Genomic DNA, 20,583 nt, shown 5'->3' on the forward strand with positions numbered 1-20,583 from the left:
CCGGCTAGTTTTTTTTTTTTTTTGTATTTTAGTAGAGACGGGGTTTCACCATGTTAGCCAGGATGGTCTCGATCTCCTGACCTCGTGATCCGCCCGTCTCGGCCTCCCAAAGTGCTGGGATTACAGGCTTGAGCCACCGCGTCCGGTCTCCCAAGGCTTCTTATGTAACACTATGCATTCTTCAAAATAAAGTTGCCATATAAACTTTTTTTTTTTTGAGACAGATTCTCACTCTGTTGCCTAGGCCGGAGTCCAGTGGTGTGATCTCGGCTCACTGCAGTCTCAGCTTCCTGGGCTCAAGCGACTCTTCTGCCTCAGCTTCCTGAGTAACTGGGACTATAGGCACACACCACCACACCCAGCTAAGTTTAAAAAAAAAAAATTTTTTTGCAGAGACAGAGTCTCGCCATGTTGCTCAGTCTGGTCTCGAACATCTGGCCTCAAGCAATCTTCCCCACCTCAGCCTCCCACAGCACGTGGGATTACAGGTGTGAGCCACTGTGCCTGGCCTAATATGAACTTAATACATTTTAACATCTGTATGAGTGATTCTATTCACACAAACATGGAAGTTTTAATTACAGTGCATAAATACAAAGATGGAAATGGAGAAATAGACATATTAAAGTTTCTCCTTCTTCTACCTTCCCATTTCTGTATGACTCAGGGCAGGGAAATCTATTTTCCTCCTCACCTCTATTTATCCCTTGCCCACTCCTGCTTCATTCCAATCCACTATATACATTGTTATCAGTTTTTTTACAAAATCACAAATTCTCTCACTAACCTGTTCAAAACTTTTTAACAGTGGCCCCATTGATTTTTAGAATCATGCTCCCACTTCACCCTGGCCTCCTTTTCCAGTTATTGGACTACCCCCTTGTCTTCACCACACTGGACTGTCCACTAACTGACACAGACGCATTTTATACATTCCCACCTTAAACCGCTCATTAATCTGTTCCCTACCTAGTAAATTTCAACACATGCTTCAAAAACCCCATTCAGATCAGGTGCTCATGCCTGTAATCCCAACACTTCGTGAGGCCAAGGCGGGTGGATCACTTGAGTCCAGGAGTTGGAGACCAGTCTGGCCAACATGGCAAAACCCTGTCTCTACTAAAAATACAAAATTTAGCTGGGCATGGCAGCACACATCTGTAGTCCCAGGTATTTGGGAGGCTGAGGCACAAGAACTGCTAGAACCCAGGAGGCAGAGGTTGCAGTGAGCCAAGATCATACCACTGCACTCCAACCTGGGCAACAGAATGAGCGAGACTCTGTCTCCGGCAAAAAAAAAAAAAAAAAAAAAAAACCCAAACAATTCAAATGTTGCCATCTCAGCCACTCTGACTTCCACAAGCAAAATTCATCTCGCCTCCCCTATATTCCTACAGCACAGTTTATATGTCAGTCTCACTTCATCCCACAATATATTGCAATCATTGTCATTCCCACACCTTCCCAAATGAAACTGAGAGCTCCTCGAAGAAAGAGATCACATTCTTATGGCTCTCTTATGGCATCATTCTTATTTAAAAAAAAAAAAAAAAAATAGAGATGTGGCCTCACTTATATTGCCCAGGCCAGTGTCAAACTCCTGGCCTCAAGCAGTCTTCCTGCCTTGCCTTGGCCTCCCAGTGTTGGGATTACAGGTGCAAGCCACCATGCCCAGTCTCTTATGGTACCATTCTTATGGTACCATTCTTATGGTACCAGGTTCACTGGGCACTTAAAGAATATTTGTGAAAAGAAAATGGAACATATCACTCTTTCTGTTGTGCTTTTACCCTAAAGTGTCACGATCAGACAACCGAAATTAGAAAAAGTAAATGAAATTTTATTACCCATTTCTATCCTACTTCTGCCCCAAACAACAATAGTCAGCCACACTCTGGTTATATACAGTTACACTAAGAATAAGCATGTGAAATTGAGCCCCATGGTGTAATTCTTTTGGGAACTGAAGCCACTAAGATAAAAATATGAGCTCAACCATAAGCAGATGGCTAATCTCAAAGAACCTTTCTTCAGCAGGGGCTGCTAACACAGAAGGGTTCCACAGAACACATCCCAACATTAACTGAAACTGAGACCAAGGTTCAGATACCAAAGACATACTTGTAGAAGGATGCTGGGTTATAATTATCCATGTCTCATTCTAATTCTTATCAGGATAAATAGAAAACAGTAGGCTTACATGGAGCTAAGAAAGATCTTACTCTTTAATTCACACAGACAGTGTGAAACCATGACTCTCTCTTTCACTGTAATTCATTTTTAGACCTATTATTTTACAGCTTTCTAAATTTTTATTTATTTTATTTATTTATTTGAGATAGGGTCTCACTCTGTCCCCTAGGCTGGAGTGCAGTGGTACAATCACAGCTCACTGCAGCCTTGATCTCATGGGCTCAGGTAATCCTCCTACCTCAGACACCCAGGTAGCTGGGACTACAGGCGCACAACATCATACCTGGCTAATTTTTTGTATTTTTTGTGGAGACAGGGTTTCACCATGTTTCCCAGGCTGGTCTTGAACTCCTGGGCTCAAGTGATTGGCCTGCCTCAGCCTCCCAAAGTGTTGGGATTACAGGCATGAGCCACCGCACCCAGCCCATATCCTTAATTTCTAATTTTATTTTTGCCAAACAAATTTATGCATTTGAAACCATAATAATGTAACAATATTCTCAGTATAAATCATTTGGAACCCTATTTCCCTTCCCTCTGTTTTCCTTAGCAATGTGTTTTTTAACTCCAATGACATACATGCATGCAGAATCTGAATCAACAATACACAGTTAAAAGAAAAAATAGTGAGGGAAAAACTGAAGAGAAAACTTTAAGTACAACACTCTTTTAGGCAACAAATACCTGCTGTGTGTTAGTGCTGTGTGTCAGACACTACCTAAGCACAGAGGATACAGAAATAAAACAATCCCTATCCTCAAGGAGCTTATACTCCAGAGGAGAACAGATATTCAAGTAACATAAAAAAGTGAGTGAGCCCAGGCCATAGTTACAAACACTGCAGCAAATACAGTAGAAGGCTGTGCTAACAAGCCTTCCGGTCACCACTACCCTAACACTATTTACAGTACAGCTTTATAACCTCATTTGAATTTTGTGACATTACCCTCAGAATAAGAAATCTTTCAGAAAAGTAACACAGCATGGGTGCATTTTCTATAACCATGCTGGGCAATTTTTTAGCACTCAAAAGGCCAAACACAATGAATCCCACTTAAGTTCATCTTCAGTCCTCGGAGGCAACAGAAAGAAATCAACAGATATACCAAACACTTACCATGTAATAAAATCTTTTCGCAAGAGTATGTATAAATATTATTTTGGCTACAGTTGCAGTTCCATATAGACAAACGGAGACATAGAAGTGGTTATACCATGAGAGAGACTGTCCAATAAGAGAGATGAACACTGCTATAATGAGAACAGTAACAAGGCTAGTGAACCAGCTAATCAGAGTGATGCCAAGTCCACACAAGAAGTCCTTCTTGTAGTTACCAGCTAATGAAGAGAAAACAAAAAGGTGAAATCATCATCTTCATCAAATCAATTGTATAACCAGTCAGTAGACCTAAATGGGCAAACATTAAAACAAAAAAACTCCCCACTGTACTTGAAAAGTATGAAAATGTCCTAGTGTTGAGGTTGGCTACAAGAACAAGGGAGGTATCAAATAATAATATTCAGGTAACATTTATTAAGAGTCTCTAGATACTAAACATTCAAAAAGATAAATCTTCTAGGAATAGTTCAGGTACACTCCTTACGAAGGAAGAGGGTAGTCTTAATCTTCTTCACTTTTGGTATGCTTTGTGTATCAAAATATTAGAAAGAATGGAAGGCAAAGTTCCATATAAAATGTTTTTAAAAGAAGGTAACATAAGATAAGGAGTGTGGGAAAAATAAGTGGTGATAAAGAATTATTTAAATTGCTGCTAAATATTTTATCTCGTAACAGCACACAGCAACTTAGACTCTGAAACATTTCAAGCAGAAATATTTCAAATAAAAGAAACAATTTAACCACAAGCAGCTCACTCATACTTCGCGACACTGGTCCATACTAGCTATTGGTCTGTAGTGTGGACTTTTTAATGGGACTTTTCATTAGAAGCCAATCTGTACAAACCATTTTTCAATAGCTTCTATGTGGTACTTTTATGGAGTGCCTAAATACATAAAAATTGACTGCTTTACCAAGACTAAAAGTAAAATAAGCACATTAATTTAATATTTAAAAATTTCTTACAATATAAAGCAAATATTGTCTTTAAGATTTTTAGCTTTCTGGGAAGATATAAACAAACTGAAAAACTTCAATAAAATTCTACAGCAATGCCAGTATTTGTAGTTTTAGAGGAAAATACTTACTCTTATGTTTGGGCTGCAACAATTTTTTGCCCAGGTACAAAATAACACCCATTACCACCATGTAGTTTATGATTGAGCCAATACGAGAGGGGTACGCAATGACAAACAGGCCCAGCACATCAAAGAAGACCATGTTTCCATGTCGATACTTAGAAGCAGCAGCCAGCATATCAGACGTAGCTAGATGCTTAAGAACTGCTAAAATGTTGTCACCTATTAGTAAAAAAAAAGAAAAGAAAAAAGATTTAAAAAAGCTGAAACAACTATTTGTGATTTACACGTACAACTATTTGAAGCAGAAATAAACCATGTATTGTTTGAATGAAGAAATGGTTAGGAAGAATGTGAACAGAAATCACTTTCTACCATCCTACTGCTCTCCCTCACTTTTCTTACTAAATTTCCCAAATAAGGTCCATCCCCCGCCCTTCTCCATTTCCTCTCCACTCAGATGCTCAGCCAACTGGCCTGTATCTTTTCCCTTCTATTAGAACTATTCTCTATGATCAATTGTTACCTTCATTGTTGACAAATCCAATGGCTGTTTCTTGGTACCCATTCATTTAATAATATATATTAACTGTACTAGACATTCTTTTAGATATCAGAAATTCAGTGGTGAAGCAAGAGACAAATGCCTTTCATGAAGCTCAAAATATGAACAAGCTGTCACACATGTGTTAAAAATTAAGGAGGAGAGCTAGTAGAGTTCCATACTAAAACATCATGGGAGACTAACAGAGCTACATTCTTACCACTCAGCAATCCTCCCAACCCTGGGCCAACTCCTTTTTCATTTCCTCACAGTGAATATTCCTGACCTTAATTGCTACACTATCTCATCTCTCCAACTCCAAAGCCCTAGCTCATTCACATTGCATACTGCCTCTCTAATGCACAGGCCACATATTTATATATCAACCCTAATATTCCATCTTAGTGTATATCAGAAGTCTAAATTAGAATACCAACCTGCTCTCTGAATGGAATCTGTTAGAATTCTGTCTGCTGTGTCATACTTGGTGTGATAAATGTATCCATTCTCAATAAAAGCTAAGTCTATTCCTAAGACACACAGAAAAAAAAAAAAAGTCATTTTGCTTTAAAGATCAACCTTGCTTTTGGCCTATTTGTTTAATAAATTCCTAAAAGACAAAATGTCAAAGCAGTGGCATGACTACTTTGTCACATTTACAAACGAATGATATAAATTCTCTTCCAAATTCTTACACAGTCTATAGCTTTGGTACATAATTCGATACATAATGAATGAAGAAGTATATTAGTCCACAGGTAGGCATTACAAGTCACACAGCAAGGATAGGAATATTGAGTTTGAGAGGTCATCAAAATTTTGCCACCTACATTCTTGCCAGGCCAGAGCCAAATTTTAACTTCAAATAAGTTGTATATACAAGTCGCCAAGGAAGTTGGCAAAGCAAGACAACAATGAAAGACCCCTGAAGGATCTATTACCATCTTTTGGGAATGAAGTGCTAAACAGTTCACCCTTGTTCTGTCACACTATAGGGAAAGATGACATATTCTAGAGGAGGCAAGCATTTAAGTTAGTATGGAGTGTAAACAAGGAAACAAACTCTGTGAATTTGCTCTCAGAAAATGCTGTTTACTCACAAACTTTCAAGATATAAAACTCACTTCTGATAAATAAATGTTGCACAGTAGGCCATAACCATCGACAATATACCTGGAATGTTCCCAAAATCCCTGTAGATACGAAAGTCAGTATCTGAAGGAATGATTCCACTCTGAAAAACCTCCTGAGCCACCACAGAAGCAAAAGGGTGTTTAGCTGCTGAAACATAAGCTTGAACCAACCAAGGATTTTCAGGACCTAAAATGAAAGGTGACAACACAATAGAGGGTATTCAGGCTTTTTTTTTTTTTTTTTAACATACCGATGTTTTTCAACACATAGAAAACAGTAAAAGTGGTGGTTTTGGGAGATGGCTCCAATATGTACCTTTTCATCCCTTTTTCTGTAGTTTCCAATGTTTCTCTGATATATGTGTTTGACTTTTAGAATAAAAACCTCTTGTGAAAATAAAATTAAAGCATAAAATAACAGCAATACAAAAGTCTGTCTGAAAATGAAAGATCATTCCTAAGTCTATCATCCTAAAATGCCTATTATCCATTTTACACCTTTAATTTTCTTACTAATGTAGGATTGTGTGTATATAGCTGTACTCAATGAAGATATATATACTTTGTACATTTTTTTTCACTTAAGATTATATTAAATGCATTTTCCTATGCTGTTAGATACAAATTGGGTATACCTTATCTGAAATGCTTGGGATCAGAAGTATTTTGGATTTTTGACTTTTTTGGATTTTGGAATATCTGCACTATACTAGTAAGCATCCCTAATCCTAAAATCCAAAACCAGAAATGCTCCAATGAACATTTTTGAGCATCATGTCAATGCTCAAGTTTTGAATTGTAGAGTATTATGGATTTCAAATTTTCAGATTAGGGATGCTCAATCTGTATTACAATGATCATTTTGGTAACTGCTTAACATTTCACTGAATATGCCATAAAGTTCCTTACTACTTTTTATAACTTATCATTATTAATAATTTTCCATCTGTATCTCCCACATCTACAGCTTTTTTTAAATGGGAGTTTTTCCTGTAGGATAGTGGGATAAATTGTTTTATAATTTATATAATTATAATTATATAATTATATGTTTAATTATTCACTCTTCCCTCACTAAAAAAGGATTATACATCCCTGCTCTTGCCACATATCTCGTAAAGCCTGCCTGGGAAATGAGTACACACGCTTCTGCACCTATTAACAGCAGGCGTGGCTACATGACTTGCTCTAGCCAACAGATGGTGAGGAGGAATGACATGACGCTCAACTGGGCAGACTTTTCAAGGGCATTAACATTATTCATACTTATCCTTAACTTTCATTTGTGTGATCAATACATCCCTAATAGGGGCTTCTCCTTCAGCCTGGATCCCAGAATGAATAAGACACATGGAACGTAATAACCGTGGACTATAACGGCAGTTATTCAGAAACCAAAATGCAACACGAGCAAGAAATTTGCCTTTGCTGTTGTAAACCACCAAGACTTCAGGGTTGTTACCACAAAAGTTAGCAACATATTTACTGAGGTAAACAGACCAAGTAATTGAATGTCAGGGAATCTAAGAATATTGTTTTAGCAACTTCACAGATTATAAAATTGCTTTCCTACATTTTAAAAAATGACCAAGGCCAGGTGCAGTGGCTCACACATGTAATCCCAGCACGTTAGGAGGCCGAGGTAGGCGGAGCACCCGAGGCCAGGCATTTGAGACCAGCCTGGCCACATGGCAAAACCCCGCCTCCACTAAAAATATAAAAATAAGCCAGGCATGGTGGTGCATGCCTGTAATCCCAGCTGCTCAGGAGGCCGAGGCAGAAGAATTGCTTAAACCTGGGAGGTGAAGGCTGCAATAAGCCAAGATTATGCCACTGCACTCCAAGCCTGGGTGACAGAGAGAGACTCCATCTCAAAAAATAAAAATTAAAAATTAAAAATGACCCAAAAAAGTAGAGGGACACTATAGAAATAGACACACGGGTAATCCAGATACTGGAGTTATCAGACACAGATTTTAAAATAATTATGATTAATATGTTTTTAAAAACACACATAATATCAATAATTTCACCAGACAAGTATAATCTATTTAAAAGAGTCCTACAAATGGAAATCCTACAACTAAAAAACATAGCTGATGTTGAGAATTTTAATAAATGGGCTTAACACAAAGTTTAATACAGCAGAACAAAGGATTAAAGCATAAAAAGAAGAAAAGGTTAGAAAATACACAAATGTGAGTAATTGGAGTCCCAAAAGAACAGAAGATAGAATGGAGAAGATAAATGTTTAAAGACTTAATGGCCAAGAATCTCCCAAAACTGATAGAATTCAAGCCATGAATTCAAAAAGGTCTACAAACTCCAAACAAGATATATATAAAGAAAACCTATATCTAGCACCATTTGCCTGTGAACACTATTCCTCACCAAAAGATACCAAGTCTCCTTAGAGAAATGGCTGATTCCAGGTCTGGGACTAGCAAAGTACAAGGTAAGTTGAAACACCTGTGCCAGAAAGTAAGAAAGTACTCTAAGAGACATGTCAAAGTGGCTGAGGCACTGGTTCAAAATAGACACCACTGGCCTAAACTGGGACAATTCATGCAACAAAATAAATAATAGTAACAGAAAATATATACAGTAAAGTTAAAATACATAAAGTACTGAAATAACAAACAAAAAAAAAGGAAAATGGAAAGCCTTCCTTCTTGCAGAATTCCAACTATGACCTACAGGAAGAACGATGGAACCAGAAACTCAGCGTTAGCATTGGGTAAACACTGTCATAAAAATGCTTAGGGACAAGACTTATCAAAGATTGCTAAAACTAGGATCAAAGTTTTATGACAAACAGGATATTTACCTAAAGTATCTATCACTAAGGGGAAATCAGTAACTTATACAAAGAAAGAAACAGTAGAAAAAACTGGCAAATAAATACCTTAATCAAACGATGAAAATGTAGTATCATTAATAATGAGACAGATACTACATGCATCCTGATGTAATGCACTGAGAAGGACACAAATACAAAAGGAAAAAGAAATGTGATGATGGGGAAATACATAGATTATGAGACCTTATCATATTAAAATACTATTATTAAAATATTATTACTATTTGATATTAATAAATTTTATACTACAAAATATGAAAAACATACTGAAAAACAGGTAAAGCCCAACTATCATTAATTATCTTAAAAATTAGGATAATAGTTCCTCTTAGATAGGAGTGAGCTATATTTGAGAAGAAAGGTTAAAAAAAATGCCTAGGCGGGCAAGGCAATCTACCCTCTTCCATGAGGCAGGGTTAAAAAGATTCACCTTACAATAATAAAGTTCACCTTACAATAATAAAGTTTTCAACTTTTTTTGAAATGTGTTAAACAATGATTACGGTTTTTTTTTTTTTTTTTGAAACGGAGTCTCGCTCTGTCGCCCAGGCTGGAGTGCAGTGGTGCCATCTCGGCTCACTGCAAACTCCGCCTCCCAGGTTCACGCCATTCTCCTGCCTCAGCCTCCCCAATAGCTGGAACTGCAGGCACCCACCACCATGCCTGGCTAATTTTTTCTGTTTTAGTAGAGACGGGATTTCACCATGTTAGCCAGGATGGTCTCGATCAATTATGATTTATTTAATAACACATGATAATTAAATGCTATATTTGATCCTGGCCAGGCACCCAGATTTTTTTTTAAATGGCTAAGACATTAATGGAACAACTGGAAAAATCTGAATATGCATTATTATAGTTTTATATTAATATTTCTTGAGTGTGATATATGTTCTGCAACAGAAGAGCATGTCCCTGTTTCTTTATCTGAGATGATCATCCTGAGATTATCAATTGACATGATTTTTCTCCTTTATTCTGATAATGTAGTGAATTACACAGATCGATTTTCAAATATTACACCATCTTGTTGATCAACTTGGTTGGAAAGCATTATCTTTTGTATATTATATGTATTCCTGGATTCAGTTTGCTAATACTTAATTTAGGAGTTTTGCATCTAAATTTGGTATTACCTACCCAAAATATCTACCAAAGTTGAACATATGCACACCTTATGACTCAGCAATTCCACTCAGAAATGTGCACACACAAACATGTGTACCAAAATACATTTACAAGAATGTTCACAGCAGCACCATTCATAGCAAAACCCTGGAAACAACATAACAGCACCAACAGAATGGATCAATTGTTGTAGAACTGACTAGTGTTCAGGAAGAAAAAAGAATGAACTACAGATGAGGAACTGAAGCTTGGAGTGGTCACATGACCTCTCCAAGGTTCCACATGTAGAATGTGCTATAACTAAAGTTTTGAGTTTTGACCTTAGATCATCTAACTACAGAGCATATGCTCTTTTTTTCTTTTTTTTTTTTTTGTAACGGAGTCTCGCTCTGTCACCCAGGCTGGAGCACAGTAGCTCCATCTCAGCTCACTGCAAGCTCCACCTCCTGGGTTCACGCAATTCTCCTGCCTCAGCCTCCCAAGTAGCTGGGACTACAGGCGCCCACCACCATGCCGGGGTAATTTTTTGTATTTTTAGTAGAGACGGGGTTCCACTATGTTAGCCAGGATGGTCTCCTGATCTCGTGATCCTCCCACCTTGGCCTCCCAAAGTGCTGGGATTACAGGCATGAGCCACCGTGCCCGGATTTTTATTCATTTAATTTATTTATTTTTTTTTTTGAGACAGAGTCTCTCGCTCTGTCGTCCAGGCTGGAGTGCAATGCCTGATCTCCGCTCACTGTAACCTCTGCCTCCTGGGTTCAAGCGGTTCTCCTGCCTCAGCCTCCCAAGTAGCTGGGATTCCAGGCACCTGCCACCATGCGGCTAATTTTTGTACTTTTAGTAGAGACAGGGTTTCACTACATTGGCCAGGCTGGTCTCGAACTCCTGACCTCAAGTGTTCCGCCCACCTTGGCCTCTCAAAGTGCTGGGATTTCAGGCATGAGCCACCACGCCCAGCCAGAGCCTATGCTATCAATCAGGACTCTATCCTACCTCCAAGCAAAACCTTTTAGTTATCTTATAAAGTAAGGTGGCAGGCAGATACAGAAACATATTCAATTTACATTCTTTCTCCTGCCGTCATCTAAATCCAACGATAATTCCATTTTCTTGTGTGTTGACATCTTAAGAATGAGCCCCATCTTTCTTAATGCGATGACTATGAGCATGTGTAATGTTCAGAGGAGGTAGGCCTCAGTGCCAAGAATAGTAAGTCAAAGTTCTCTAGAAGTCCAGGGATCATAGATCCAGCTTAGCAGACCCACAGCATCCTTCCACTGCTTATATTTCCTTCCATCTCTAGTTGGTGGCATCAATGCACAAAAGAAAAAAAAAGGAACTAATAAAAGAGACTGAGAAAGAGTGGTAAATATTATATGGAAGCCAAGTAACATGAGGCCTGAAAACTGACTGAATTTGCCAATGTGATCTTTACAAGAACAGTTGTGGTGAAGTGGGGAGGCTAAAGCTGACTAGAACTGGTTCAAGAATATATCACATGGTGGATCTATCAATTTTGGTGGATCTCGGTCTATCAAGGTGGATCACTTGAGCCCAGGAGTTGGAGAACTCTGAGCCATGATTGTATTACTGCATTCCAGCCTGGGTGACAAAGCAAGATCCTATCTGAAAAAAAAAAAAAAAGCAGTTATTCAAGACTATGACTATGGATCATTCTTTTGAGGAATTCTGCAGTAGAGGGTCAGAGAAATAAGACGAGCTAGCAGGTGGTGATAAAAGTGGTTTTCTTTAAAATGGAAGAAAAGGCATGTTTGCATCCAAATAGAAATGATCCTATAGAGAGAGAAAAATTAATGACGGAAGACAGAAAAAAATCATCACCAGTCTCCTACTCATACACTAAAGGTATTTCCAATTTTCTACTTTTATAGAAAAGCCAAGGCTGGACATAATGCCTCATGCCTGTAATACCAGCACTTTGGGAGGCCAAGGAAGGAAGACTGCTTAAGTCCAGAAGTCTGAGACCAGCCTGGGCAACACAGTGAGACCCTGTCTCTACAATAACTAAAATACTGGCTGGGCATGGTGGCACATGCCTGTCATCCCAGCTACTGAGATGGAGGCTGAGGCAGATGGATCACCTGAGCCCAGGAGCTGAAAACCAGCGAGCCATGATTGCTCCACTACATTCCAGCCTGGGCAACAAAGCAAGATCCTATCTCAAAAAAAAAAAAAAAAGAGGCCGGGCACGGTGGCTCAAGCCTGTAATCCCAGCACTTTGGGAGGCCGAGACGGGCGGATCACGAGGTCAGGAGATCGAGACCATCCTGGCTAACATGGTGAAACCCCGTCTCTACTAAAAATACAAAAAAAAACTAGCCGGGCGACGTGGCGGGCGCCTGTAGTCCCAGCTACTTGGGAGGCTGAGGCAGGAGAATGGCGTGAACCCGGGAGGCGGAGCTTGCAGTGAGCTGAGATCCGGCCACTGCACTCCAGCCTGGGCGGCAGAGTGAGACTCCGTCTCAAAAAAAAAAAAAAAAAAGAAAAAAAAAGAAAACCCAAGATGACTTAGATCTACGTGTATACGTCAATTATTTCTGCAGGTTAAATTCCCAGAAATGGGTCTGCTGAAGAGCCTGCACATTTAAAAAAGTAATACATGTTGCCAAAATGCACCAATCTACATTCCCACTAACTGTGTATGAAAATGACTCTTCATACTCATCAGCACTGGGCATTATTTTCCTTACTTTTTGCTGATCTAATATTTTAAAAATCCTTACTGTTATATGTATTTGCATTTATTCTCAAACAAAACAACTGTTTAATTTGGCAGTTTCTTAAAAAGCTATGCATAAATTTACTATACATCCCAGGAATTCCATTCCTAGGTAACTAAAAGAAATGAAAATATATGCTTACACAAAGACTTACACATGAATGTTTACTCCAGCATTATCATAAAAGTCTAAAAGTGGAAACAATCCAAATATCCATCGATGGATGAATGGATAAACAAAAAGTAATACATCCATACAACGGGTTAGTCAGCCACTAAAAAAAATGAAGTACTAATACATGTGACAATATGGATGAAGCTTGTGAAAGTTGTCAGAATCAAAACAAAGTCACTTGTGTTAAAAACTCCGACAACAGAGCCAGGGAAGGCCATGAAGGGAAGGTTCTCATGCACAAATGCCTGATAACAAGAATTATCACAAAAGACTCTTCAAAAACCACAACCTTGCACAAAGGTCATTGCAACCTCATATCAAAAAAAAAACTTCAGCAAGGACATCAGCCCAGCAACTGCCTGTCCAATTTCAGACTGGTGCCACCCTTGTTATTGATCCTTGTAGCCAAGGATAATTATCTCAAAAAAATTATGTAATCCTCTTTATTTTTCCTATAAAAACATTTGTCTTCCTTTACTGCCCTAGTTTACTATGGCATATAGTTTCACATAGTTTACTATGGCACATGTAGTCCTACTGCAATGCCCATTACTACATAAATACCATCTTCTTTGAGAGTCTCCCTCTGTCTGTTATTTAGATTAACAATCTGAAATACATTACACTAAGTAAAAAAACCCAGACACAAACAACCATGTATTGTATGATTATATTTATATGAAATGTCTACAACAGGCAAATCTATAGAGACACAAAGTAGATAGGTAGTTGCCTAGGAATGGAGGAAAATGGGAGTGACTGCTAATGAGTGTCCTATTTGGGATGATAAAAACATTCTAAAATTATGACGATGATTGCACAACTGAGAATTATATATCTCAATAAAGCTGGAACTTTAAAAAAAGAATTCACTCTAAAGAAGGCTACAGGCCGGGCGTGGTGGCTCACACCTGTGATCCCAGCACTCTGGGAAACCGAGCGGGCAGATCACCTGAGCTCAGGACTTCTAGACCAGCCTGGCCAACACAGTGAAACCCCATCTCTACTAAAAATACAAAAATTAGCCAGGCATGGTGTCACACGCCTGTAATTCCAGCTACATGGCAGGCTGTGGCAGGAGAATCGCTTGAACCCGGAAGGCACAGAGTGCAGTGAGCCAAGATCACGTCACTGCACTCCAGTCTAGGCGACAAAGCAAGACTCCGTCTCAAAAAGAAAAGGCGGCTATAAAGTAGCAGATAGAATACGATTCTATTTTTGCAAGAAATATATATACACATATATACATGTATATTAATGTTTGTACTCAGAAAAAATTCCAGAAGAGTACAGACTAAACTATAACACTAGTTTGCTCTGGATGGTAGAATTACAGGGGCATGAATATTTTCCCAAAAGGAAAAAAGATTCTGTGGCCCTTTTGCAATCAAGGCTCTCTCACTCATGAAATCAGGTCACTGGTCTGATAAAATCAAGTCATTCTTTCTGGCCCTTCTTAAAAATTAGGTAGTAAAGATTATTCTAGTCACTAAAAAACTCCCCAAATGAATGTCGCTCTCAGAAGTGACAATGGAGTTCTACAGCACAAACTGTTTTAACCAAAAAGTTTCCAGGACAGGACAAATACTATCACAAAGAAAAAGAAGTATGGTTTAAAAAGCTGAGGACAGCACAATCTGGCATATACTCTCAATCACAACTCCAAATCCAGTAGGGCCTTTATCCTCTTTTAGTCAAACATGAAAATAACACTAACTAGCTTTTTGAAAGCCCTGCCCACAAGAAAGGTAGTCTTCTGTAGGCAGTGGCATTAAAAGTGAGAGAGATGCTGGGAAAGGTATTAGAATGTCAGAAAGCACCCAGAAAGCTTTCAGGTATGCAGTTTAGCCATAGTAATGAGCTCCAAAACGTAGAGGGGGAAAAAAAATCACGTAAAAATTCAGAATAAGGAGGGAAATAATCTCTTCCAATCTTTTGTAGGACACTCCTCCAAAAAAAAATTAATTTTGAAACATGAGGATTTCAGAACAAGTAAAACATTTAAATTTTATGTTTATACTAACCAGTCATAAATCTGTTTTTCGCTTTATTATTAAAGTGATCATATACATTTCAAAAATTTAAATACATAAAATTATAAAAAGTAATGCATTAATGACAATCAATTCTGGTATTAAATTCATGAAGCAACAGAGAATTTAAACTGTTGTTTTACCTTTAACCTAGTCCAACATTATATGAAATGTTGCAGACATTTCATATAAATGTAATCATACAATACATGGTTGTTTGTGTCTGGATTTTTTTTACTTAGTGTAATGTATTTCAGATTGTTAATCGAAATGGAGTATAGTTCTACCAGCAACTGCTCACCATCTAGCTAGGACCATTATTAACAGTTTGTTTACACCCTTTCAGATAACGTAATTATTTTTAGAATTTATGCAGCTGCAGAATTTTTGTCTAAAACCATATACATTTAACAAAAAGAGTAAGGACTCTGGGCCGCCCAGGCCTACCAAAAATGAGTACTTAATAAATGTAAATAAGTAATGTCAGTCAGTCTGGACCTGAATAGCCCTTGGTGTGTTTTAACCTCTCTGGACTACACATATGTAAAATATGTTAACATACGTGCATAAAATACTTATGCATTAATACATATAGAAAAAAATCTAGGAAGGGTACAGATTAAACCACAAGGCTGGTTTTTCTCTGGATAGGAGGAGTGTAGGGCAAGATGCTGTGCTAATAAATTAAAAGCATGGAGATGAAGGCACTTAACACATAGTGTACTTCAACATGGAAAATATACAGACACACTCCTGCTTACATGGAGCCCTGACATTTTTCACAAGAGGAAAGAAAGACTGAGTGTCCTCTCTGCTTACAGAATTTTCTTTTGCTGCTTTTTGATCTGGTGGTTGTAATATATATGTGTTCCTCCTATCCAGACTGACATCCAAGAAATAGAAAGAGGCTGGGAGTGGTGGCTCATGCCTGTAGTCTCAGCACTTTTGGGAGGCTGAAGCAGGAAGACTGCTTGAGCTCAGGAGTTTGAGACCAGCCTGGGCAACATGGCCAAACCCCATCTCTACAAAAAAAGGAAATTAGCCGGGCATGGTGGTATATGCCCGTATCCCAGCTACTCCAGAAGCTGAGCTGGGAGGATGTCTTGAGCCCTCAAGGCGGAGGTTGCAGTGAACCGAGATAATACCACTGCACTCCAGCCTGGGCAACAGAGTGAGACCCTGCCTCAAAAAAAAAAAAAAAAAAAAAAATATATATATATATATATATATATCTCGATAATAATGTATCTACTTACTTCTGTAGAGATCCCAGCTTCTTCTCATTAAAGAGTAAGAATAAAGCAGAAAGGTTTGAGAACTGAAAAGAGAACCTTGCTGCTTCTAACATTATGACCTTGAGAAACTCAAACGCTTAAAGTAAAATATACAAACATTTTGAAAGATAAAAGTTTAAAATAAGCTTGATGGAGACTATTAAAATACAGTATTGTTTAGGTTATGAAGACATACTTAGCATAGTTTCATAATTTAAATAAAGTCAGGTCTTAAAAGGGTGCTACAAAACAAGTTCCCACATCATCTCACTTCCCCTAGCCCATCTCAGCACACAACACACTCTTCAATACTAAAACATCTAGCAAATGCTACATCTCTGGATAAAATGCATTACCCAAATTTCTAACAGGGCAGGGAAATGGAATGGAACTTTCAACGTCAAATTTTAGTATGCCCTGTCTAAACAAATCCATGAGCTCTGAATTTTATTAATAAAGACAATTAAAACCCATTTATGCCTGAGGTTGCAATTTTTTAAATTTTTGCATGTGTGAAAAATCAGACCTTGGCAATGAAGCTTGAGCAGTAGGATATAAATAACTCTCACATGCTTAGCGTTCCAATAATGAAACACTAGGCACAAATGGGCTAAGTTGATATCCTTAGAAAAGTTTAATCATAAAACTAAAGCTATTTCTCTGGGCCAGACATGGTGGTTCATACTTGTAATCCCAGCACTTTGGGAGGCCAAGGCAGGAGGACCAGTTGGGCCCAGGAGTTTGAGACCAGCCTGGGAAACATAATGGGAGCCTGTCTCTACAAAAAAAATTTTTAAATTAGCCAGGCGTGATAGCAAGCACCTATAGCCCCAGCAACTCAGGAAGCTGAGGCAGGAGAACAACTTGAACCCAGGAGGTCAAGGCTGCATGATGGCACCAGTACACTCGAGCCTGGGTGACAGAGCATGGTTCTGTCTCTAAAAAAATAAAATAAAATAAAAATTATTCTGGCTGATTAAATATTACTAATTTTTTTTAACATTCCATTAAATCAATGATAAATTTAAACCTATTAAACTACGGGTAAATTTTCTCATTTTAACTCATGAAATGATTGACATTTAAAATTATTTATATCATAACCACTCATAATGGCTAAAAGTTCACTACCTATATAACAATCCAGTTAGAGGTTAAGAACAAAGTCTCTGGACCTGCACTGTCTAGGTTCAAATCACATCCTGCCATTAAACAACTGTGAAACCTTAGGCAAGTTACAATCTCTCTGGACTCAGTTTCATCTCTAAAATGGAAGTAATCTTACATGTTGTTTGGAGGATTCAAGGACTTAATATATACGAAATGGTTTGAATGCCTGGCATATAATAAGCACTATACAAGAGTCAGATGCTATATTATTTTGTTCAAAATTTTTAACAAAGACAAGCTAACACTACCTCATGCTTTAAAAAGAATGCTCATTCAAGAGACCGTTTATTAAAGAGATTATTTATAATCAAAAACTTTCTCCTTTCATAAAAACTAGAATCGCATTAAAATATAAAATGCACAGTCTCACATACCTGTTTGGAACACAAGTTCTTTCCCTCCTACACCTGCTGCCTCCAGGTTAATGAATGCACGAATCAAGCTAGCCCAGGGGTGCTGAGTAATGAAACCATGACTGGCCTTAATGAGAAGGAAAAAAAACAAATATCTGTTAAGCAATCTTAAACTACCAGTCTTGATTTTGCTTAAACACAGAGAGACTATTTTGATGAGGTAAGGAATATGAAAACAAAATAATCGCTCTTCAAAGGCAGTATCCAAAGACATCTTCTGCTTCTTTTCCTATGCATAATGGCCATGCACATCATGGTTCAGAAAGTCACCCATCACAGAAGGCAGCCTGGTTACCCTCAGCGGTGCCAAACAACATCCCTGGTAAGTACAAGGCTGTGCAAAAGAAAAGGCAGAGAGGGCCAGACACGGTGGCTCACGCCTGTAATCCCAAAACTTTGGGAGGCCAAGGCGGGAAGATCACCTGAGCTCAGGAGTTCGAGACCAGCCTTGGCAACATAGTGAGACCCCCTCTTTTTTTGTTTTTTTGTTTGTTCATTTTTGAGATGGAGCCTGTGGCCCAGGCTGGAGTGCAATGGCGCGATCTCAGATCACTGCAACCTCCACCTCTCCCAGCTTCAAACAATTCTCCTGCCTCAACCTCCCGAATAGCGGGGATTACAGGCACCCACCACCATGCCTGGCTAATTTTTGTAATTTTAGTAGAGATGAAGTTTCACCATGTTGGCTAGGCTGGTCCCAAACTCCTGACCTCGTGATCTGTCTGCCTCGGCCCCCCAAAGTGCTGGGATTATAGGCATGAACCAGCGTGCCTGGCCCCCATCTTTTTTTTTTTTTTTTTTTTTTTCTTTGAGACAGAGTCTCACTCTGTCGCCTAGGCTGGAGTGCAGTGGCCGGATCTCAGCTCACTGCAAGCTCCGCCTCCCGGGTTTACGCCATTCTCCTGCCTCAGCCTCCCGAGTAGCTGGGATTACATTAGCTGGGACTATAGGCACCCACCACCTCACCCGGCTAGTTTTTTGTATTTTTTAGTAGAGACGGGGTTTCACCGTGTTAGCCAGGATGGTCTTGATCTCCTGACCCCGTGATCCGCCCGTCTCAGCCTCCCAAAGTGCTGGGACTACAGGCTTGAGCCACCGCGCCCGGCCTCCATCTCTTTTTAAAAAGAAAGAAAAAAAGAGAACAGGAGAAGAGACGATCCATATGGCTGGGCATTTATTTGTGCCTGTCTCAAAACATCTCTGAAACTTCAATGTCAAAGAAAACCTGAGGAGAGTAATTATGCCACCAAGAGCCCTTCTATCAATTAAATCCTGCCACAATAATCTGCTAAGTGGAGTTTTCCAAATAGTAAACATCTCTACATACATGGTTGTGAATTTTTTAAAGTACTGCTCATATAGTATTTTTCTGCATATCATTTTACACTACCCACAGGAGTCATAAAAAATGCATTTATGTGTTAGTTATTATTATGAATCTCATCCTTATTCAAGCCTAATATTTAAAACAGTAAAATCTCACTTGCAAGACATTTTCCTCAGCACCATTAAAGAGAAATATGACAGCATGATGCAAGGCTTCTGAAGATGTTGACAAGACGCGAAGGACTTCCAGCATCACTGAGCAGCTAACTGCATCATCACTGGCACCTTCAAATCAGAAAAACAGATTTGCTGCTCAGATTTTAAAATGTTTACAGAATGACCCATTAGGACTAGGAATGGAGCTTTCTCCCAGAGAAGCATCACAATAGCTGCATGACCAGAAGCATAGCTCTGTCATCATCAGGACAATTATACCCACCAGCAGTAAGTTCCATGAAGGGATCTTTGTCTGGTTTGCTCACTAACTTACTCTCAACACCTACAACCATGTCTGACCCACCAGAGTCACTCAATTAGCGTCTGCTAAATAAAGCAACCTGAGGGGACCTAAAGTCATACTGGAAACTGGTATTCTCAGCAAACCAAGGAAATCTGTTCTATTCTTTACCCGTATTCCATAATCTCTGTAATAGTCTCACTTCTGGTGCTCACAGCTTCCTGGATGATCTCTCACTGCAACCACTCCTTTCTTGCTTGTTTTCCTGCCAAAATCATAAAAGCTGCACAGACAGGTCACTGTGGACAGTGTAACATTCCTTTAAGGTTTCCCCAAAGGAATTATGTGATGGAAAAGTAAAAAGAAGATACCTAATCTAATAAGACACAGGAAAGGAGACTAATGACCTAAGTAGTATCCTAGATCCCAGAACACACACTCAGTTCAATTTCTGAACCTCTTCTTGATTCATAAACTTTGTTAATCAAAAGTAACTACAAAGATGACTTAACTGTCTTGCTTTTTTAAAGCACTGTAAGAGACAGTTAAAGGAACTGATTGGATATTTGATGATACTCAGGAATTACTGTTAGGTTTTTTTTAGGTGAGGCAACTGGTGGTATCAAAAAGGGCCCTTATCTTCCAGCAATACACAGTGAAATACTTTTAGAGAGGAACTGATATAGCTAAGATCTGCTTCAAAATAATCAAGAAGTTGGGAGGGTAGTGGTAGGAAAAAAACAAGATCAGACTGCTGAAGCTGGGAGATAAGTACATTGGGGTTCATTAAACAATTCTGCTTTTGAATATATTTGAAACTTTCCATAACAAAAAACTTAAAAGAGTAATCAAAGTAAATAAGCACTAACGTAACTCAGGCAATAACATTTCTGGGTTTACACATTTGAAGCAGGGTGCCAAAGAGTTTGGCATGG

The 20,583-nt window shown here is 38.7% G+C and overlaps 1 protein-coding gene across 3 annotated transcripts in view; it reads right to left on the reverse strand.

Annotated features, from left to right (window-relative positions):
- Window positions 1–20,583, reverse strand: part of ERMP1 (endoplasmic reticulum metallopeptidase 1) — a 111,007-nt gene that overhangs the window by 54,076 nt on the left and 36,348 nt on the right. For all 3 annotated transcript variants that reach the window (XR_004054015.1, XM_010365088.2, XM_030919990.1), the window contains 6 exons: window positions 19,349–19,476; window positions 17,827–17,932; window positions 6,110–6,256; window positions 5,374–5,466; window positions 4,402–4,614; window positions 3,311–3,531 (listed from right to left, as the gene is read on the reverse strand). Coding sequence is in view for 2 of the 3 variants with exons in the window: in XM_010365088.2 (XP_010363390.1) it covers window positions 3,311–3,531; window positions 4,402–4,614; window positions 5,374–5,466; window positions 6,110–6,256; window positions 17,827–17,932; window positions 19,349–19,476 (908 nt within the window). In the remaining variant the exon portion in view is untranslated. The remainder of the gene's footprint in view (window positions 1–3,310; window positions 3,532–4,401; window positions 4,615–5,373; window positions 5,467–6,109; window positions 6,257–17,826; window positions 17,933–19,348; window positions 19,477–20,583) is intronic.

This window comes from Rhinopithecus roxellana, chromosome 16, assembly GCF_007565055.1.
Source record: "Rhinopithecus roxellana isolate Shanxi Qingling chromosome 16, ASM756505v1, whole genome shotgun sequence".
NCBI lineage: Eukaryota > Metazoa > Chordata > Mammalia > Primates > Cercopithecidae > Rhinopithecus > Rhinopithecus roxellana.